The sequence below is a fragment of the Argopecten irradians genome, chromosome 11 (assembly GCF_041381155.1).
Source record: "Argopecten irradians isolate NY chromosome 11, Ai_NY, whole genome shotgun sequence".
Lineage (NCBI taxonomy): Eukaryota > Metazoa > Mollusca > Bivalvia > Pectinida > Pectinidae > Argopecten > Argopecten irradians.
This window is the reverse complement of record NC_091144.1, coordinates 23,471,784-23,495,616: the sequence shown is the minus strand read 5'-3', so window position 1 is coordinate 23,495,616 and position 23,833 is coordinate 23,471,784. Positions and strand designations below refer to the sequence as shown.

At 35.0% G+C, this 23,833-nt stretch overlaps 3 protein-coding genes across 3 annotated transcripts; 2 read left to right on the top strand and 1 right to left on the bottom strand.

The window, feature by feature from the left end:
- Nucleotides 1-6: 6 nt before the first annotated feature.
- Nucleotides 7-6,245, top strand: LOC138335047 (mediator of RNA polymerase II transcription subunit 28-like). The gene is made up of 4 exons (XM_069283950.1): nt 7-165; nt 2,064-2,130; nt 5,075-5,187; nt 5,749-6,245. Exons 1-4 carry the CDS (start codon nt 88-90, stop codon nt 6,169-6,171), a joined length of 681 nt encoding a protein of 226 aa, XP_069140051.1. The 5' UTR covers nt 7-87; the 3' UTR covers nt 6,172-6,245.
- A 1,069-nt stretch (nt 6,246-7,314) lies between these two features.
- On the bottom strand, nt 7,315-15,075 carry LOC138335046 (palmitoyltransferase ZDHHC16B-like). The gene is made up of 9 exons (XM_069283949.1): nt 14,988-15,075; nt 12,692-13,051; nt 11,883-12,074; nt 11,385-11,496; nt 11,017-11,156; nt 10,616-10,687; nt 10,072-10,290; nt 9,653-9,729; nt 7,315-7,914 (listed from the first exon to the last, which is right to left on the bottom strand). The coding sequence occupies exons 2-9, from the start codon at nt 12,884-12,886 to the stop codon at nt 7,794-7,796; spliced, it is 1,128 nt and encodes a 375-aa protein (XP_069140050.1). The 5' UTR covers nt 12,887-13,051; nt 14,988-15,075; the 3' UTR covers nt 7,315-7,793.
- Nucleotides 15,076-15,330: 255 nt separating this feature from the next.
- LOC138335045 (uncharacterized) lies at nt 15,331-23,580 on the top strand. The gene is made up of 6 exons (XM_069283948.1): nt 15,331-15,445; nt 17,842-17,985; nt 18,417-18,512; nt 18,774-18,851; nt 19,122-19,180; nt 20,868-23,580. Exons 2-6 carry the CDS (start codon nt 17,859-17,861, stop codon nt 21,126-21,128), a joined length of 621 nt encoding a protein of 206 aa, XP_069140049.1. The 5' UTR covers nt 15,331-15,445; nt 17,842-17,858; the 3' UTR covers nt 21,129-23,580.
- Nucleotides 23,581-23,833: the final 253 nt, after the last annotated feature.

Below are 23,833 nucleotides of genomic sequence, written 5' to 3'. Positions count from 1 at the left end.
CGTCGTCTTCATCATTTCGAAGCTTGAAAAATATAAAAACAAAGCAGGATTTTTTGCCGGTGGAAAACTTAGGCTTTAGGTAATAATATGGCCTCAGTAAACCCAGAAAGGCCGCAAGGTGGAGGCAATGGAGACCTTATCGACGATCTCGAAAGTGCATTCCAGGTGAATCTTTTATTATATTCATTTGACTTCGGTTGCTTTCATCACGGGTTTGGACATTTCTGAATGTATATGAATTAACCTACTAACACTCACATCTTTACATGTCTTTGGTTTATCACCATCCGTCAATAGTGACGATTTTAAGTGAGTGATCGGCTCAGTGGCGTGGGGGAAGGGGTTATATACAGTGCATTTTTTTTCTCTTCTGGTGCTGGAATAGATAAAAGTAGATAGGTTAAAACATGATAAAAATGAGGTGTTTATTTGTGAGTGGGGGCTTCAAGGGCTACGTTGTACATGCATTTTAGTCCATACCACATCCTTGATACTCCATGAGTTACTATCACTGACGTTATCGCTGGAATATGATGTAGCAAATTGGAAGACAACAGAAAACACAGGCAATTTTGCCATTAATTTAGATCTAAGTTACATAAAAAAACGAATAATAGTACACTGTATGTGGTTGACTGTGTGGCTTTAAGTAGAAATTGGGCGTAATCATCTAATCAAAGGAAGTCTCAATCAGGCTGGGTTTCAATATCAGTACTTTTGTGGGTTAAATCTAGCTGTGGTACCACCTGGGCTAAATTACATTAGATAGCATACAGCTAGTACAGAAAAGTACCCACTGTCTCTGCATGCCTGTGATTGGTCAGTTTTTTTCTGCTGAGCTGCCTCCAGTTTTACTATAAGACAGCCAGGGTGGATATACCGTCAATGATAGTAACCCCTGGAGGATATTGAGGATGCATGCCCATACCAATACTATAACTTGAAGTCTCTCTGTTATGATCTGCTTTAGTGAAAAACAAATATACATGTATAGAGACAGTGATAGTATGTTTCTGGCTTAATTTGCTGGTATATTATATCTCAAATTACACTCTGAAGTATGCACAAAGTGTACTTGATCAGCTGATAAAACATTTCATTGTACATGTATAACCTAGTAGGCCTACTTTTATAATTTAATGTTCATGTACATATATATCCCTCTTTGGTTAATTACATTGTAAAGATCAGGCTGTCAATCTATATATATGTAGCGGGATTGGACTGGGCGATCATCGGTGACCAGGTAGCTCAGTCGGTAGAGCACTCGGCTAGTGTTCATAGGGTCCCGGGTTCGAATCCCGGTCTGGCCGCTACATTTTCTCCTCTCCTATTACAGAATTGGTGCCCAACTAAATAACCCACGGTGGTGGTGTTTGGCAAGGTATCGTATGTCTTCGAGGGTGAAGACTTCGTGAAAGGAGGGAAGAGTGTAGCGGGATTGGACTGGGTTGATCATCGGTGACCAGGTAGCTCAGTCGGTAGAGCACTCGGCTAGTGTTCTGAGGGTCCCGGGTTCGAATCCCGGTCTGGCCGCTACATTTTCTCCTCTCCTATTACACATATATATATGTTCATACATGCAGGTTTATCATATATTATAAGTTTACTAATATGCGTATATGGTACATGTACTAGCAGTGTAGTGATTTTCAAACTTTAGAGGCCTGCAAGTATACATACATGTATATAAATCAAAATATACTTTAGTAAATTGGAGAAAAGGTGTGTGTTTTTTTTGTTTTATTAGAAAATTCTTCCATGAAAGTGAAGACTTACCGGTATTTCTTAAATTGGGCCATTGGGTATACATACGTAGAAATTCATGATCACAAAGGATTGGGGATACACGGCAAAATATTCGGTCCCAAATGATGAGCAGCTGTCGTCTTTAATTTGACCTTTAACAATTGAGATCCTCATCAGTACCATATTTTGGCAATGCATAATTTATCTTACCAGTTTATTCCAGTAACAATTGTTTTATCATTGCAATATGACTGATGTAAATATGATTTGAGGCACGACAATACATCCTAAGGTTAAATCATTATCTTTTGTAGGGATGCGTGAGTTTGTTGACTAGTCAAGAGTACTTCAATGTCACTGATTCAGAGGAAACAAAAGCAGGTATGTATCAGGGTTCGACTCTGACAGTGAAAACTTACTAACCTTGTAACATGTAATGTCATGCAGAATAAATATTTCATCAATCTTTGCTGATACATTGCTGTGTTATTTTATTTAAATCCAATATTTATATGCAGACGTGTAAAATAACGTCCAGTCAAAATGCTTTCTTTGTAGAAGTCTACTTTACGACAAAGGGCGTCTTTCCGGCCCAGAAATTTGACCTATTTATGGTTTGTGTCCGGTTTGTGTCTAGATACAAAATGGCAGGTTTAATTTAATGAAGTTTGGTTTTACCTCGAGCTCTAAAAAAAACCCTAAACAACAGTACCTAAAAACGCTAGAAAGAGGGTTGTTGTACCAAAATGGAAAGAAAAAGACTTACCATGGTTAGACTTAAATGAGTCTTCTAGTCTGATGCATTGCCAGTCATGTTTCAAGTTAGACTATAGGCCTTATTGTCTTGATTCCAGTTTCCTCGTAGGAACTGACACATTAGGACTAGGGAGCATTAAATCACATGGGAACAGTTCAGGTCATTTAAATGCTGAAAAGCAATATCAAATACAGTAAGTGTAGAAGAAAAAAACAAAATGAATTCCAAGGATGTTTGTGGCCAAATTTGGTTACAATACATGCAGAACTCTAGGACAAGCAGCAATTTATCGGATTTACCCCTAATTCCCCTATTGGGCCTCACCCATCCTACCCCCGGGGGGTCAGAGCCAAAATTTATACAAGTTCTGTTCCCTTTCCCCCAAGGATATTTGTGGCCAAATTTGGTTACAATCCATGCAGAACTCTAGGACACGCAGCAATTTATAGGATTTACCTCTATTTCCCCTATTGGGTCCCGCCCCTCCTGCCCCCAGGGGGTCAGAGCCAAAATTTATACAAGTTCTGTTTCTATTCCCCTAAGGATGTTTGTGACTAAATTTGGTTACAATCCATGCAGAAGACTAGGACAAGTAGCGATTTATAGGATTTACCTCCATTTCCCCTATTTGGCCCCGCTTCTCCTGCTCCCGGGGGTATCAGAGACAAAATTTATACAAGTTCTGTTTCTCTTCCCCAAAGGATGTTTGTGGCCAAATATGGTTACAATCCATGCAGAACTCTAGGACAAGTAGTAGCGATTTATAGGATTTACCTCTATTTCCCCTATTTGGTCCTGCCCCTCCTGCCCCCAGGGGGTCAGAGCCAAAATTTATACAAGTTCTGTTTCTCTTCCCCAAAGGATGTTTTTGGCCAAATTTGGTTACAATCCATGCAGAACTCTCGGACAAGTAGTGATTTATAGGATTTACCTCTAATTCCCCTATTGGGCCCTGCCCCTCCTGCCCTCAGGGGGTCAGGGCCAAAATTTTTACAAGTTCTGTTCCCCTTCCCCCAAGGAAGGTTGTGGCCAAATTTGGTTACAATCCATGTAGAACTCTAGGACAAGTAGCGATTTATAGGATTTACCTCGAATTCCCCTATTGGGCCCCGCCCTTCCTGCCCCCGGGGGGTCAGAGCCAAAATTTATACAAGTTCTGTTCCTCTTCCCCCAAGGATGTTAGTGGTCAAATTTGGTTACAATCCATGCATGCAGAACTCTATGACTAGTAGCGATTTAAAGGAAATGTTGACGGACGGACGGACGGATGGACGACAGACGCCGCACCATGACATAAGCTCACCGGCCCTTCGGGCCAGGTGAGCTAAAACCTAAACAACAGTACGTAAAAACGCTAGAAAGAGGGTTGTTCTACCAAATTGGAAAGAAAAAAAGGCTTACCATGGTTAGACTTAAATGAGTCTTCTAGTCTGATGCATTGCCTGTCATGTTTCAAGTTGGATTAGGCCTATAATTGTCTTGATTCCAGTTTCCTAGTAGGAACCGACACATTAGGACTAGGGAGCATTAAATCACATGGGAACAGTTCAGGTCATTAAAATGCTGAACAGCAATATCAAATACAGTAAGTGTAGAAGAAAAAAACAAAAGAATGAATTAGCTGTGTTTTGTTCTTATTTCGGCGATATTGAAGCCAGTAGTTCTGTCGGTAATACTAATACTAAAACAGAAAAAATTGATAGTGAAATAACTGTAAAAATTATTGTGACATGAAAAATGCATCTTCTGATGAATGAAAACTTTATTTTGAAGTCAATAATGATGATAGATCCATACAAAATGCAACAGTATCAAAATGCAAAATGTTGTTTAAGCTAAAAAGTGATTACGTAATATATAAAGGAAAACATGTTGAGTTTTCATTAAAAATCAATTTATTAAAATTGCAATTTTACTTGCTTAAATAAGGTCAGGGCAAGTTGACCTGTGGTCAGGGCAAGTAAAATTCAAAGTCACTTGCCCTAAAGGGCAAGTAAGTTTAAAAGTTAATGTTGAACCCTGCATATACTGCTAAAGTTTATTATTTTCTGTTCACAAAGAAGCAATTCATTTGAAGATACATGTGATCATTGCTTTATTACTGGATATTAATCATCCATTGGATTTTTCTGATTGAAATATTGAAAATGAATGACTAATTATTTCAAAATACACACATGTATTAATTGTTCTATTGACCATATGGTGAATGATATAATTGAAGCAAGGTTCATTGTGTTGTAACCAGTTTAAAAAGATAACTGTCTAACTTAAATTGATTCCTAAATTTATTGTGAACTCATCGTCGGAGACCCACGGGTGATCGCACTACACTACAAATTTTAAGGCTCGCAGTTTACAACATCCTCGGTAACCCAGGCGTACACTACGCTACACTTATCAACATTAGTGTATATATCGCCTGGGTTACCGAGGATGTTGTAAACTGCGAGTCTTAAAATTTGTATAAACTTATTTATTCATTTTCAAACTGCCTTGCATCTTATGGTATAGTAGATATGGAATTTTAAGCATTATAATTTTGTTTTTGAAATTTGTTTGGTTTAGGAGTGGAACAGTCACTACAGAAGTTTTTAGACCTTGCCAGACAAACAGAAGCATTTTTCCTACATAAGAGATTGGTTCTCTCCAAGACACGGCCTGAACAAGATATCAAAGATGTAAGCTATTCCATCTTTACATATTACCGTTATCTCCTTTGCAAGTAGATACCATAACAGTGGTTTAGATATACCAAAACATCATTGGTAAAGTACGATTTATTAGTCCCAGCTTCCATCACAAATATCACATCAAACTATGGTGACACAATCATCGGAAGATGGGATAAATCAACAGCAGATCATACTTTCCCACTCCGTTTTGATTTCTCGAAAATGACGTATTGTATGATACATCATTTCTTGAGTAAAAAATATGACTTAATGTTTACAAAACATTATGTAATAGTTAATATCCAACTACAAGGGCAGATAACTTTGTATTGTTATCTTAGATGTGTGCTAATTAAAACATTGAAAGCAAATGTGAAAAAAGAACAACTTAATCAATTCATTGACTGTGCTTGAAATGCACCATACTTCTTACAATGCATACTTTATTTTGCATTTCTGTCTCTATTCAGAGTTTCTGTTGGTCTTATTTCTAAGCCAAAGAATTTTGTTATTCTATTACTTCCCTTTGCACTATTGTACACTTAATGATGACTTCATCTTATTCAGACCACAGAAGAACTAAAGGCTGAGTTAGAGCGGAAGGATCAGTTGGTGAAGCGCCACCAGGAGAGACTACAGAAATGGCAAGGACTGTTAAATAGTGTGGCAAGGGGGCCTGGAGGGGGTGTACCGGCACATGGATCACAGACAATGCCTCATGGACCCCCAGGGCAGGGCCCTTCAGGTGTACCCCACCCCCACGGGCAAACCATCCCTAACCCAGCACAAATGAACATTCAGGGGCAGGGATTTGTAAATCAGCCTCAGGGGGCGACACAGATCCAGGGTCAAACTCCACAGATGATGATGCAGCGTCCGGCTCCAGGACACCAGGGCATGGTACATAACCCTCCGCCAGCCTACCCTCAAGGCCCCTTGGCCTACCTTGAACAGACAATGTCAGCGATAGGAATGCCTGAAAGGCGGTGATTGTAGTGGCCATCTTGTCATTTGTGTATATACAACATGTACTCATCAATATTAAAAGAAAATTCAAATGTAAATTCTTGCTGTCATATTTATATGCACAATAAAATAAGTAGAATATTCAAGGATAACTACATTGATATAATAGCTACATTGATATAATAGCTACATTGATATAATAGCTACATTGATTAAATAACTACATTGATATAATAGCTACATTGATATATTGCTGTTTGAAGTACTGTTAGCCACTTTATTTTGGCGAGATACAATTTTCACATAATTTCCCGAGAGAACTATGATCGCAAATTGATATGTTTTGGGAATAATTGTATGAAACTAATTACATAATTAACAGTTTTTGGTCATAAATTAAATGTACTTGCAAATATATTAAAATTAACGAATACATGAAATTGGTGTATGTACGTGAAAGTAAAGTGACTGACAGTAGATAATGGTGTGTGGAAAAAAAAGTTTTGAAAATGGATTACTGCAAAGTGCCTCGACCAGAATTTAACCTATAGTTTTGGTGTGATTATCACTGGTGTTTCTTAAACATGTTCCTTTCGTTCTGTAATAGAGATATCGATAGTTATTAAAGGACAGCTATGCCTAAACATTGCAGTGTCCTATCTGAAACAATACAAAATTATCGCTTCCTAAAGAGCAAAGTGGTTTAGATGTCCCAACATTTTACCAATATCCTTGTAGTTCTGAGTACGAGTTCAAAATTAGTTCTTATTACTTTATAAGATGAAGATGTGTGAATTAAGCAGGGTGCACTGATCATACATGTATATATACAGGTAGGTCCTGAACATCGAAGGTCAAACATCCTGTTGAATTTCATCACTTTTTAATTCAATAGATTTTTGATTCATTTCTTGACTATTACTTGGAATCAAACAAATTTTTAAAAGTATTATTTTGTAATGGATATTTATAATGATGTAAATTTGGATACCCTGATGGGTTGGTCATTTAGCAGGGCTCTTCCCGACATTTTTCTATATTAATAGAATGCAATGTATTACTAAAATAGATACATCTATGATTTAATTCATACATCATCAAATATTCTTTCATTTTCACTTCATAGCTTAATGTTTTTAGACTGAATAAAAAGTGAAAAAACCCAAGTTCAAAATCAACTTTTAATGATGACAATGTTGCCAGATGCATACATTGAAAAATAGAAATATGTACATGTATTATGATAATATGTATATATATTCTATGAAGAAATAGATGTAGGAAAAGAAAATGTATGTATAACTGTATATGTTTAACAATATAAAAACAAAGTCTACCCACCACTTTAGAAAAATATTGACAAATTCATTAATATATCACAGTCACACTAAACAATCTTATTGGTTGTATTGCATCCAGTTCAGATGAATAAAGTCTATGAGCAGGTCGTGGTCCAAGTTTTATAGCACTTGTAAAGGTCCTTTAATGGATCAAAGTGGTATACTGGAATGTCCTGTTTTCAGGTCACAGCACTTGAAGGCCCTTTTCTGGATCAAAATAGTACTGAATGCCCTGGTTTTCCAGTCACAGTACTTGGAGGTCCCTTTTCAGGACCAATGTGGTACTAGAATTGCCTGGTTTTCCAGTCAAAGCACTTGAAGGCCCTTTTCTGGATCAAAATTGTACTGGAACGTCCTGGTTTTCCACTGAGTTCCGTCGCCTTCAGGTTGATAGAGGGAAGGAAACAATATCTCTCTCGCAAACGTCCTGTAAAACATTCAAGAATTGTTTGATCATAACCATTCCCTACTGTATACATTGAACCAAGATAAACAAATCTTTCCTATTTTGATACCTGTTCCTATAGGCGAGTTCCTGTAACTCAGAAATAAAGAGTTTATGAAAAAAGGATAATAAAGATTTGAAAGTACGACCAAGACACATGTCCTTATCATTAACTATGTGGCTTGGCTGTACTTTTAAATATGTATTTCTTTATAAATCTTCTATTTCTGAGTCACAGGAACTACCTGCCTACCTACTACCTGGGACCTAACCAAGTAGATATGAATTAAAATATCTCGTACATGAATGCATGAGCCTGCATGCAAGTACACAATGTAGCGTTTCTGAGAAGATTTATATCATCTATTATTTTTTGAATCAGGTAAGAATTAGTCATTTATGAAATTCTGATAGCATAAAATCATGTATCTATGAACAGTATTCTTAGTGGCAGAAACCTCTAAAACAAGATTACTATCAGTGGAATATGCAATCTTCCATAGAAAATAAATTACGAGCACAAAAATAAAAAACAAGAGGCCCAGAGGGCCTGTATCGCTCACCTGGTTTGTAATGCCAAGTAATGTTCAGAATACAGGTTCATTGTTTCTTTTCTGAAGAAAATTTAATATTAACCTCTAAATCCCCTATTGGGCCCCTCCCCTCCTGCCCCCAGGGGGTCAGAGCCAAAATTTATACAAGTTCTGTTCCTCTTCCCCCAAGGGTGTTTATGGCAAAATTTGGTCACAATCCAAGCAAAACTCTAGGACAAGTAGCGATTTATAGGATTTACCTCTATTTCCCCTATTGGACCCCACACGTCCTGTCCCCGGGGGGCCAGACCCAAAATTTATACAAGTTCTGTTCCCCTTCCAAAAAGGATGTTTGTGGCCAAATTTGGTTACATTCCATACAGAACTCTATTACTAGTAGCGATTTAAAGGATTTACCTCTATTTCCTCTATTAGGCCCCACCTCTCCTGCCCCCGGGGTGTCAGAGCCAAAATTTATACAAGTTCTGTTCCCCTTCCCCCAAGGATGTTTGTGGCCAAATTTGGTTACAATCCATGCAGAACTCTATGACAAGTAGCGATTTAAAGGATTTACCTCTATTTCCCCTATTGGGCCCCGCCCCTCCTGCCCCCGGGGGACCAGAGCCAAAATTTATACAAGTTCTGTTCCCCTTCCCCCAAGGATGGTTGTGGCCAAATTTGGTTACATTCCATTCAGAACTCTATGACTAGTAGCGATTTAAAGGATTTACCTCTATTTCCCCTATTGGGCCCCGCCCCTCCTGCCCCCGGGGGGTCAGAGCCAAAATTTATACAAGTTCTGTTCCCCTTCCCCCAAGGATGTTTGTGGCCAAATTTGGTTACAATCCATGCAGAACTCTATGACTAGTAGCGATTTAAAGGAAATGTTGACGGGACAGACGGACGACGGACGGATGGACGACGGACGACGGACGCCGCGCCATGACACAAGCTCACCGGCCCTTTGGGCCAGGTGAGCTAAAAACCACTAAAGCTCAAATGAAAAGATTTTCTTTGAAGTGAACACTAATGAAAACTTGACTTGAAAATAAACGTGTTATGAGTATATAATATTAATTAAACCTGAGTCTGTGATTTCCTATCTGAAATATACATATCTGTACTTTCTGTGTGTAGTTTTAACATCAGGGCTTGTAACCTTTGAAAACTACCAGCTGTATACTTACCTTATCGTAACAGTGTCTAATCCTAAATACAACTTCCAGTTGGTTTTAAATCCTAGGTGATATGGATTCTTGAATTCCTGAAATTAGAAAAAAAAAAACATTCTATTTTGTACAAATGTTAGATTTTCATTAGTTGAGATTTTAATATTCTAGGTATAATGAACACACTTGTGGATGGAACAAAAAACTAAAATTTCATATAATACATCACGTAAATACTGAACACATATAATGTAGTAGAATTTGCTTTTTTTGTTTTCATTAAAGCAACAAACAAATAAGGTCATCATTTTCAGATATTTTTAAGGAATTGATAAAGAACATAAAATAATATAACTACATTATGTATTCTACATTCATATCTGTCTCTAAATTATTTTCATTTGATAAGGCTTTCTCTTTTAATAAAAGAAATTTACAATTTTTTTCTCTCGTAGCTTCTTCTTCCGAACCAAATTGATCTGATACTCGATATTTGTTTCTCCAGAGCTGATGAGTTTGGCGGTGGCCAGAATGAGGAATGCCAGAGCGATGGCCACCCCTGAACTGAGGATGTACAGGAATATAACCAGCTTGTTTTCTACAGTCTCCGATATCCCAAGGCGGTCGTAACTACTGGACTGCTGCAACAGTTTTGTCTGAAAAAGAAGACCAAAATAATAGGTGGTCCGGTACAATGATTTAAAGTAATATGTAATCTTAAAAAAAATTACATTGTATACGTCAATTGATTAAAATCTAAATTGGAAAACTATACACAACTACACAATTATTCAAATAGATTGGTATGCTTGCACATGTAGGTTTGAAGAAAACTCTCCTCACCCAATCCATTTCTCTATCAAAATACCACTGTATACAAATCCAACATTTTTCTCATTTCAGATTTCTGCTTCGATTTCAAACTAGGGGGAGATAATTTCACGTGCAGTACTCAAAATATTTACTGAAAGGATCGCTTACCTCCCCTGATGACCCTTGGAATGAAGCATACAAAAGATTTAATGGAAACAAGGCTCCTGGGAAAGGGTAACCCTGAAACAGGGAATGAAAGTTTTATATTTTAGATATAAGTAATAAAGAATACTGGTACTGAGGAATCAAGCCATTTTTCTTAAGATATTCCACATCAGTTCATAATAACTTCTGGCTTGTTTGATTTAATATTCTATTATACTTAACAACCCGGGTCATTTAAGGATGTGCATGGTTTTCAAGGTGGATTACAGTCAGAGTACCTGGAGAAAAATCACCAACCTACAGTCAGTACCATGCAACTGACCCAAATGCATGGATTTTTAACTAGCGACTCCTGGAGCATCAATGATAGAGGAATATGATATATTTCGGGAGTTGGCATTTACCTGTAGCGAGTTTCCATAAAAGTTTTCCACAAAAAGGTCATTGCTGGAGAATGTTACAAGCACAGCTCCCCCAAAGGTAAAACAACAAAACAAAAAGAAGTAACGTTGATTGTAAAATCCTACACAGGTGCCTAGCCAAGCTGAATACTGATAAGGAAATATAGTGGGACTTCATGGGCTATCATGGTGCCATCAATAATAATGATTAAAGGTTGATCTGTAGGGGTGCAAGGGTGTGAAAAGAATTATTGGTGAGCTTTTTTTGTAGGAGATAAAAGATTTAACTTAGTTAGCATGTATAAGTTTTGAATCTGATAAAAAAACAAGTTTTTGAGTGACCCATATTTATACATGGTACAAAAGGATACGACAATGATGATCCATTTTCAGAATACACTTTCCACATTTCCTACAGTGATGTGTCCGAGGTGGCTTCTTGGAGAAACATTTGGGACATGTAGGAACAGGGCTACCAATATTCTGAAAATATTAACCACATCTACATCATTATCACAAAGTAAGACACAATAACTTCAAGGCACTTTTGTTACACATTGTGCACACCAGTATTTAAATCATATTTTAAAATCCACACAAAACTTACTTAAAAGTTTTAAATAATTATAAATATTTCAGTATAATGGCCAGCTGGGAGTTTTTCAGATTTTGTTGAATTTGAAAACCTACTTCAATATACATGTACAAAGATATTTTACGATTTTATGGCATATTGCTATAGTCTATAGTGTTAAATGTTTTGAGAAATAAATAAATTATAAATATGATTTTTTATCTTTTTCCCCCTGACAAAATAAAAGATTTTTAACATGAGGATATTCATATTAAATACAAATATTTCTTTTTACCTGTGGAGGATAGCCTGGACCAGCTATCACTGCCATTACATAGTTAAATGAAGTGTTGAGGAGGAGCCATGATCCCAGGAGGAAATAAATGATGACTGAGAACGGACTGGATTTGTAAAGTTGAGGAAGCACATACATGACATAGATCAGGTTTACGACCACCATTAGACCTACTACTAATGTCATACAAGCCTGTAAATAAAACACATCACCATTATAGCATGTGTGTAGGTTTTTTGTCCAGTTTAAGGCATTTCTTGGGATTCCGAGGTCTAAAAACAGTAACTACTCCAGATTTTGTTATTTCCCAAATATTTTAATATAACAATAACTTTATTTCTCATTGAATATTGTCATCAAAATTGTAATTTTTTGCTCTTGTGAACTTTGATTTCTTTTACATAGAAACGAAATTGTCTATATTCCCATATATACTATATATATATAGTTACGTGATAGATAGAATCTTACACTCATGGCTACATTGGTGTACTGGGGTTCCAACTTCCTATTAATGGTATACGCAATGTCAATAGCAATTGTTTTGTGTAAAACTAGTATCATTAAGCTACAGAAGACCCAAGCCTTACAGGTACAAACACAAGTTTGATGAAAAGTTTTTTTTTAAATCATGATAACCAAGTAAAATATGTATTACAAAATAAATAATTCATATCTACTGATGATATAATAAAACTACTGAAAAGTTCCAATACAATATTATTACATGTAATAACATTATTTGTGTTGAAATTTTTTGTCAGTGATATTTGAAATACAATTTTTAGTTTTATTCTGTAAATACTTACTCTACCAAACTGTTGGTTGATAAAGTCAGACAACAGAGTCACAGGTATGGTGATAACGCCCAGCAGGGTGAGAGGTGGCGCAGCATGATTGTAGCAAAGTGTTAATCTGAGCAAGTGGAAAGACTGCGAAATATTGTCCAATCTTCTTTTTAAACGCCATGGGAATTTGTGCAATTTCAACTTAAATAAAGCCATAGTCAGCTGTTGCTGTCAGATGATTTGTCTTTCATTAATATAAGAATTTAGTTTAGCAACTGATAGACATCTTAAAATTGGCAATTTTTAATTTATAAGTACGATATATATCAATACACTCAACATGCCCACTCTTGAAATAAAACCCTAAAAATTCCAGGTGATCTGAAAAATAAGAATTCATACATATATACACATAATTTCTGTATTGAGTTATATTAGATTATTTATTATCTATATATAAAATATATCTTTATCAGTAGTGAGTTGGGAGTTCCTTTCCTAAGTTTTTCCTATGATTTGCAATCCTAAGTTTTTCCTATGATTTGCAATTATTAATGTATTTTGATTTCCTCATTACACATAGTGTACTTGATCTCATCAATCCAGAGCAAGTCACATGCGCCTATTTCTGCATGGTTTTGGAAACAAATACCAGGTATAATAGGCTATCACTACATTTATATCAATGGGATATAGGCTTTTATATTTTCCCAAACCAAATGCTTGTGGATAAATCAAGTGACTTATTCTGGATGGGGAGAAATTAGTACTTTTTAAAATTATTCCTGTTGTACCGTAAACATGTATACATTGTACAGGTTGGGCACAACCCTGCATATGGGTAACATTTAGCCATTTGAGTAACAATTACCTGTTTGAGTAGTCAATAAGTTACCCAAATGAGGAATTCTGTGAAAGAAAAATGCATGAAGTACTTGTTTTAAACTTCTTTTATCAAAAAAGGGCGTAATGATTTTGACATGCACCATTACTAACATAACTTAATTAGTACATTATTACTCAAAATGGGACAATCTTCATTGTCTCAATTTTGGTAAAAGTCACAAACTAAATTGCCTCCATTGCTTACTATGGTGCTAAAAATAGAATACAGGTAAAACTCATTTAACCATGATATTTGCACTGAATTTCCCTGATCATGATCATGACGGCTATATATACACTGTAGTCAATGAAGAACACCTACATTATCATCTTACAACAAAGTGAGACAACTGAACAGAATTTGATATTTCATTTTCAGACACAGAGAGTCTTAGATCAGTTGTAAGGCGCATTCTAAAAATTAAGACACCCTTTTTTGATAGTAATTTTTAAAACGACATTATGTGTTTTGTTTTCACATAATTCCTCATTTGGATAACTTATTGATTACTCAAACAGGTAACTGTTACCCATACTGTATGCAGGGTTATTGCCTCCTCCTACATGTGTATAAGGTCTTATTCCACCTGATTACATTGGGTGGGTATGCAACCTCATACAAGATCTGTATGTCCGCCATGTTGCTGGCAGCACCGGGTTATTTGTATAGTAGTGTGCCAAAAGTCTTCGTAATTTTTATTTTTCCGTATTCCGTATATTTTCTATGTATTTTTACATTTTTTCTTAAATTTTTCCTGATCTCATCTATTGGCAGATTTTAATCAATTTTGGCATACTTGTAGAAAATTTTCTACACTTTCAGCTCATAATATTTGTATAATTTTCCGATATTTTGTTTTCATTCAAAATATATAATTTGTGCACCACTTAAATGTCATTTCCTTCTTTGTTCTTACCAAAACTGCAAGGAAAAAGTTTGCATGGTAATGAAATACGGTTTTCTCAAAAAGTGCATAAAGGAAATTTATGTAAATATTATGAGCTGAAATTGTGTAGATAATTTTCTACGAAGACTTTTGGCAAACGGCAGTATATTTGTAAAACTGTTCTGTTGTACAGCTGTACATGTATGTTAATTTTTAATCAATATTTTTTACTTAAGGAAACTCCTCATTTAAATTAATCTTCTGTATACGTTCATATTTTCTCAAAAAAATCTGTTAAAGACATTTCTAAAAGTTGATTAGGAACTGTGTATATATACTGTATGATATACTGATGGAATGTACATGATGTAATAAGAAACCAGGATCAAAAAGTTCGTCACCCGGCCGACTGTACATGTGCATGCAATGGAATGAGCCGTGCACATGTTAGCCACGACAGAGATAAGATAAATATTTGATTATGCGACTGGAATGAAGAATACAGATAGTTTTTGTCACCTGATTTAATCTTACTATAGCCTTACCTATCGAACAGTCGAAAGAACTTTTACATGATCTGTACCTTTCGGTTTCAACACAACAAACTTTTAAAACGTTTCTCTGACCATGACAAAACGTATATACTATTGGTGGAGTCAGATTGGTAGGTAAAAATCCGGAATAGTTATAACGTTAGCACTGTATCAATTTCTTACTATTGAAGAGAATGGAAAGGATTCAGAAAAAAAACCTGTTTGCATACATTTAAAAAATCGATAAATAGAATTCAACATTGTTTAAATATCTATGTTACATTTCTACTTTCTATTTTTTGTAATTGATTTAGGATCATTGTTGAAACTTATCACTCATAATTCATTTTTTATGTTATGACGTCATCATGATCATTCCATGCTGTCACCAGACCTGCTTATTGTTACGTCATACAGAACGTCCATGACAACACATACAGGCAGGCCATCGGTGGCTGACTCTAGGAAAAGTAAGTAGATTAGAGTAATATTAATTTCAACGTTAATATTCAACTCACAGATCTTACTACAGTGTATTGCAATACTTTTTGGTATGCAAATAAATTTGTTTTGGGATTAACAGAGCAGTTCTGTCAACCAACGGGTTCTACAATGTAAATGATAATTCATTTAATTTACATAATTTACATGTATCTTATCCTAGGTCTGTTAAATAATGGCTTCGGTGGGTAGCACATGATCACATCAATTACTATTAGCCCAAACTGAACATTTTACTAACGTCAGACTTTTATGGCCCCAATTTCATTTCCAGATCAAAATATTAGAGATATTTAACAAACGAGAAATTCAAGCGGGTAGTGATTGCCTTATAGGATAATCAAGGAGCGTGAACGTTATTGAAGATCATCTAGTATTGTCCTAGTTCGCTAAACCTGCCTATATTATTAGGCTTTCAAACAAAAGTGACTATAGACTATATATTTATATAGCCCAATACAATATTCTTATATTAGAATTAAAAAATATATATATATTAAAAAAGCCTAATAATATATATCGGTTATATCAGTATCTGCCTTACGTAAGTCTTCGCTTTTTGGCATCCTTTAGATTTATTCTCATTCATGATTTTCTTTATCTTACTTTGGTATGTAGTTTAAGAAAATTAATTCTACTTATATGCAGAGTTGCAGACAATACACACATATATGGGTTAATTTGCCTTAATTTATTGTATTGATGCATGGTAATTGATGATTGTTTGGTTGAGTATGATGACATAGCAGTTTGGGCTGAACTTTTATTTCTGTTGATGTTTTTCCAATGCCTATTCAGAACTGCCTTAAAACTGTTTAGTGTGTTGAAATTCACTCTGTCGTAGAGTCTATAGGCAGGTTTAGCGGACTAGTGTTCTCCATGAGTCGCACACAGACCATGAGGGGACATAAAAGCTTGTGGAAAGTTTCTCTAGACTTAATATTCGTGAAAACAGTAGCTAACAAAGAATATAAAACCACCGGAAGTCCAAACATGGAAAATAACAAATTATTCGAAGGTATTGTTCAACATTGACATCATTCACCCTGACTTCAAAAAGGCATTTGATACAGTGCCTCATCTGAGATCACTAAGGAAAGTGAATTCATTAGCAATACAAGGGAAATTAGGTCGATGGAATAGATCTTTTCTGGACTATAGAATTCGTCCCCAGGGATTTCTATTAAAGAAAATGTCTTGTGTACCATTGCATACAGAAAAAAAAAATACTAGCTATGGAAATAATGACCTCTTGACCTTCAGCTTAACAGGGCTTGCAAATTTTGGTCACACATGCTACTACTTGGAGTCTTAAATTAAATTATTGAAACATATATGGACTAATTCGTTCACAAAGGAAATTTAAGATCTATACAAAAATTCCATTTAAGGGTAGGTGGAAAAAAACAATGCATAACTTAAGATCTTATCAGGACATTGAAAGAAAACATAGGGAGAGATGTAGAGTACAAGGCTTTTATTGAAAACAAAATCTTTCAGCTGTACTTGAAAAAAAAACAAGTAAACAAAGAAGGACATTTTTAGATTCCACAAAAGAAATAATTATGACATGAGAAATGGAATTTGACGAGAAATCGTCTGATAACTTGTTGATGAAGAAACTTGTATCGGTGAGGTAAGTAGATCCGAAAAGGAAAATACAAAGTTGGTTCACAAAGGAAGCTATAGAAGGTTCGCATATATAATATGTTCAATAAGAGAAATCATTTGGCTGTTTACTGAATACAGCGTGTCATACTTCTGCTAAAACAAAAATGTGAGAATTGTTACGGTAATGTTAAGGCCAACAAGATTATATAATAAGATCATCTGTTACTTAATTACGCAAATTAACACAGAAACACGATGTAAAAGTCTCACTAGTCCAAGACTTACATCCACTGGAAATTGTTTGCTTTCAAATGAGTTGAGCTACTAGTTCTTGTCATGAGTCCACTTAATATCCACATTAGTAGAATGATCGTACTGTATATAATATTTACCATGTCACTCCTGAATAAAATGATGGCTTGACTATTGTATTTCTTTTGCTCCGCCTGGTTCTTATTGTTGTTCTTTTAAAAATGTTATCTTTTTGCGGACTGTAACTTTTAAACAGGGTTATACGATCTCTTTCAGTGATTTTTGTCCCGGCCGAAATGTTAACCGATAATAATGAATTTACAACACACTGTATGTTTATAAACCTAAATCGTCAATAATAAATAATGTTATGTTCAATGCGACATACTATGGTTTTGTACCGCAGGAGCAAAACAATATGTTTCCTCAAATCCCCGATGAAATATTTTAAGTCACAAGAATTGAAAAAGTAACATTTTTTCCACTTATCTATTTCCCCCAGTTTAAGGTATCTGTATCATGTCAACCTCAGCGGTCACAGTACCGACAGAATCGGGAATACCCCGATCACGAGGAGTGTTTGACCCGTTACTCGGACGATTTGTTGATTCCGCTACCAAGAAGCCAGTTGGAGAAGTCGACACGGGTAAGTATGCAGCTTAATTACAAGAATTTTGTTCATTGTTATAATTTTTGTAACTTCGATGATGAAAAGTAAAAGAACTACTTTTTTCGCTGTTCGACTCATATCCTCGAGACTTCATGGGTGATTGTCACTGTGAAGTAACGATAGTGCGTGATAGTAATGCCGGGAAATTATGTCAACACTAAGCCAGTCGTCCCAATCCCTTTTACGATAAAGGAAGTCCCCACCAAAGACATCACTTTGACACCAGGGACATATTATTGTAATATTACAGAGTTTGCTTTTGTCTTTCCCTCCGTGGGAAATATAAAAATAAGAAAAGTGGAACATGGACGCGCATCAAATTCTGACTCCAATGTTATTAGTATCATCTTTCATGTCTTGTTCGCTTTTTGTTTTGTGACTTTCTGTTTATATACATATTATTTCAGAGGAATATTTAGAGAGATTGCGAATGGTGCATAGTCAGCACCTCGGCTTATCACCAAGTAAAGATAAAACCATACTCTCACAGAAAGAAAAACAAGGTAAGAAATCAAGTTAGCCAATTTAAAGTAATTTCTGTGTAGGTATTTTAATGATCGATATCAATTACTTGCTAATTATAGTACGAAATTATTACATTTCTTAACACAATGTAACTACCAGTACTGTGCTACCGAGACACTAACACGAAACATGTAAAAATCACTTGTGTATGTTATTCATCGATTAATTTATAAAATGTTTATTTATATTTATCTATTTATTTATGTATTATGGTTATTTTATAACCTGAATATTCAAAGGTACCGAAGGCGGCACTGGTGATGACCAATCTTCCAAAACAAAATGGGGGAAATACATTCCATATTCAAGTCCTACAGGTAAATATCAAGCTTTAAATGCTTTTCCTATGCTATATGGTTTGTGGCAAAGGTGAATTGAAAGAGTTGAAAAAGAGATACAGATTGTAGATAGGCTAATGCATCTGCAAAAAGATAATATAGATAGTTACATAACGATTGAAATAACCCACTGAATGTAGAGGCAATTGCTGAATCATCTATTCCATTTCAGAGGAGTTTAATGATGTAAGCAAATTCTAAATATACGTTTATTGTAAAATGACCAGTAAATTTTATTTCTATTTTCAGAACCACAATGGTATAAAATAAAAACACCGAAAATCTCTTTGTGGGATAACTTGTTGCTGGTAAGTAAGAGTTATTTCCCTTTTAGCAGTCATGCGCACCGAAACAACAGCACAGACACATTATTCACTTAAATATTGTCTCACACATTTTGAGATGACAAAATCGTAAAAATGGTGTTGCATTTGATAAACAGTTCATTCTCCGTTCAATGACATATTTTTTTAATCTTTGTTGAAACGAAATTACATGTAGTTGATGGTTTATCAAACTTTTAGCCTTACGGCTAACAAGTAAACGTATACAACATGAAGTGATTGATGAAAATGCTATCATAATTAGCTATAGATGGACAAATCGTTGATGGTTATATCATTACTCTGATGCAGCTATACAACATACAAATCTATGGTATTCAAAATGACATCTGTACATTATATCGAAACAATAATAAAACAGCATTACAAGCAACAGATTTATGGTCTAAACAAGTATAACAAGCTAACTACCAACTACCAAAGTACATGTACCAGATGTTGCAATTGTGGTAAAACTACCATACGAATTTATTAGACATATTCAGACCTATTTAGACTATGATAAGAAACTAAGTGCATATACAGTTAAGTCAGGGGAGACTGCTATGCATAACGTAGTTACTTTGTACATCGGGAATTGTGATTAAAACAACGGATATTGCTTACCTTAATTGCTAAATACATCTGAAAGTCAAAACACCTATCGGACTTGGTATCGACTGTCTCGTGTATGTTATTACAATGGAAAAATAAAGTGTTTTGAGTAATGCTGTATCAATACATGTCCGCATCACCGCAAGTTACCTTAACCTTGAGTTGACAATAGCAAAACTCCAACTAGCCCCCAAATCCTTTGTAGTTACAAGCTCAGCTGAGACAGAAAGCCACTTGAATCCTAATAATTCATTTCCAAAAAAAGTAAATGTAACCTTGACCTTCACATCACAATCATGAAACTTGTGTACAATTGATAGAAAGCAATGAAGAAATGAGTCTGGACAATGATTTTCTATAATAATTTATTTTGAATAGACGTGTAGTTTATATTTTGACACCATATACAATCACAGTTTTTTGTATTACCTTATAACTTAACTTTATTTGAAGAGTTAACAAATTACATACACCATTTAAAGTCGTCGTCTGGAAATTAAAGAATAATAATAAAAAAAGCTTCTACATAGTAATTGTGGCCTTTTCAGTTCACCCTTTGATCTCAAAGATTGCCTACATCATGAGTTACCATAGTATGATATCCTCTCATTTAGCTATCGTCTGGAAACCAACATCCGGACAGACAGACAGAGACAGACAGAGACAGACACATACAGACGGAGACTAAGACGACATTTTCTCAGAAATGATGACGTTATACTAACAAAGATCGTTGAATCAAATGATCACAAGAGAAGAAAGATCAGCGGAAGGAAAACGTCAAATAATAAACTAATAATAAACAAGAACCCCTGCTGAGACTATCATTACATACTTGTCATATATACATGTGACAACTTTCTGTTAGGTTTATACTTTCAATACCATATACACTTTCTGCTTTATAAAGATGAAAAGAACACGAAAATATCAGACTTTTGTTTAAAACAAATAAATATATACATAATTAGATACAATTAAATTAATGTATATATACTCTAAATAGATCAAAAAGTGATATTGATGTTTAATGAATAACAACACTTAACCTTCACAGCGGGTACGGGAACAGCTGGACACAAATGCCTTGACACCTGTGTCAGGTGAGAAAGTTGCTTCACAATCTCCTGAGGTGTCTAAGACATCACCGTCTCCCGAAGCGTGTGTGACGTCACATTCTCCCGAGGACGTTGCTAAAGAAAAAACGGATGGACCAAAAGTACTAGTTATTCAGGAAAGGATGAAAGTAGGGAAGAAACGTATTGCAATTATATTGCAAAGTCTGCTGTGCTGCTGTCGACAGAATCATCTGGCGTAATCTGACAAAGGAAAAATTTAATTTGAGATAATCAAAAATGCTGAAATGTCATCGTCTTTATAAATATAACACGGATATCAAATAAAAATCACATTTTAGAACATGAAAATATAGATACTGACTGTTTTATAACAGATATCAAAAACCAATGTATATTATATTGAGACGAAAAGTTATCAAAGTTGTGAATTCTCTACAAAAATAAAACGTTGTAAAGTAAAGCCAGCTCAATGACCTACATGTACAACTATACCAATATCACTAATTGTTTCCATCCAATATATAGAAAGTCTTAAATACCAACATTGGGAATTTTATAACCATACGATCATAAAAACAAATTAGAGTAACTGCCACTGAACAGCTATTATAACGTGATGCCAAGCTTGTACAAAACTCTGGGATATAATAAAAACAAAATGTTCCAAAAAAGATTGATCGAAAATAATTTCAAGATGACTGAATGATTGCAGAGTAATAATAGAGCTCTCCGTTTATAGGTTAAAGTAGTGAAAAAGTGCCAAATGTTATTATTCCAAGGTGTGTCGATTTATCCTCACTTATTTTTCGTAGCTGCTGCCCGCTGTGACGAACATATAGGCGCTTCTATGGAATCACTTTCTGATTATCATATAGTTTACGAGGTCACTTTCATCAGAATCGTTTACTTTCGTCTTATATCAGGGTCTTAGTACTATTGTGTATGGTTCATATGAACTTGCGGCACTGCTACTTCTAAAGAGCTACAGAAATCACTGGTAAACATTAGGAACTCAGGTGTCAATTTCACTAGCAATTAGCGGGGTTTTGTCACTCTTATAACCATGTCTAAACTCAAAATATTATTTAACAGTTTTTAGTCGAAAAAAATATGTTTCCTTAATAAACGGACGGCATTGTTTAATTTTTCCTATACTCCCCATTGGTTTCCGTACAAGTCTATTTTACGTGTGTATTGCAAAATTTACACCGGTTTTCCTATCTTGTAATATGTCGAAATTCCATGCTTTTTTCAAACACTTTGCGTGCCGACATATCGACGAACTGTTGTCCGATTTGCCTTCTAATACATCCATTCCATCAATAAATAGTGTTGTTTTGAGCCAATAAACATTCTCTTTGCCCAGTATCTACCGCTGTATCACGCCAGGGTTACGTAACATAGCGTGTATATTCAACACGAGTAAGTTGATGAATTCACTTTGTACTGTACCTTCTTTTTGTCTGACTATGATAACGATGGAGTTTTGTTACCTCTATATCTGCAATCTGCGATCAATCATAATAAATTACATCAGAAATGCGGACCTTTCAATATTTTATGAGGAAAGATACTGTATACCTATCTATCTTCGCTCACATTTTTTCTATTGTTTTCACTTGGGTATCTAAAAACACGTCAGTGTTGCACAGAATTACATTGGGAAAACATAGCTTGGTCATATCAGGACATTCTTAAGATAGAACCAGTTATTGAACGCCAATATCAAAATCATTATTAAATTAGTAAGAAAGGTTTACGTTAGAGACAATTCTTTCAAACTTAACAACACTATCCTAAGAAAAATTCAAGTTTAATCAGTGAATTGTAAGATGTTACGACAAAACTTTATTTTACGTCGTGTAATTATTAGATATAAACAGTGATGTACTCTTATGATACACTATAATGCATGTTGATTGTATATCTAGATTTTTCGCTTCTTAACAATATTTGTTAAACAATTTACATTGAAAAAGGATAACTCTTTTTTTCTACACATTATTATCTGACTACGGACATGCGTGGTTGAGTTACAAAAGACATTTTGACAAATAACAAGCAAACATAACCTTGCAATGCTAACTCGAATCTGTGTCACTCTAAGACTATATAATTGCTTAAACAAAACGGATTGTGAACAATCTATCACATCCTCTCAACAATTAGTAGTATATCAGAATGTTTGTAAATGCGATATATATAATACTAAATAAGCAAATATCAGTTAGTAGTAAAAATGATATTACATGTAACAAGAAATAGCAAAAGTGAAAAAAACAGGGAAGAAAAAGAAAGACATAACAAAACTGATGAGATGTACTTAGTCAAAAGTTTCAATCATAATTTGTATAATCATACACTGGTTAGCTGTTACAATGGCACGTACAATGTACTAGCTACACTTTTAATTCCATTACATCCAATCAAGTGATGTTCAATTCGAACCGTACATGTCTTTTGTTGGTCACGAATACAATGCTCACTTTACATTCAAGTAAACTAATCTAGAATTCCCGGATAACTTTGAAATGGTCCAGTAGATCTTTTTGATAGCACCAAATCATATTGTGTATTTCAAAATTGTCTCTATAATGACAAAAACTAAAACGCAGTAGAGTTTGTATTATAACAAGCATTTTTACAGTTTAAATAAATAAACAATATACAGAATGAGATGTGGCGTTTGTTATGTGGCTGACCTTTACATGTACCTATGTACTTTTGTCAATCAGTGCAATGCTTTTGAATGTCTAGTTGTTAGACTAGATATTTCCATCATGCATTCTCTGATAACTATTACCAATAAAGCAGCTATTTTCAGTCAACATGTCTCTTTGGGATCATTAGCTTTCTCCACATTTTTATTATCATTTTACTATCGAGCGCCAGTTTAATACCGCGTGAGAATGTCATGTGACCTTTTAGTTAACCCAATCAGAAT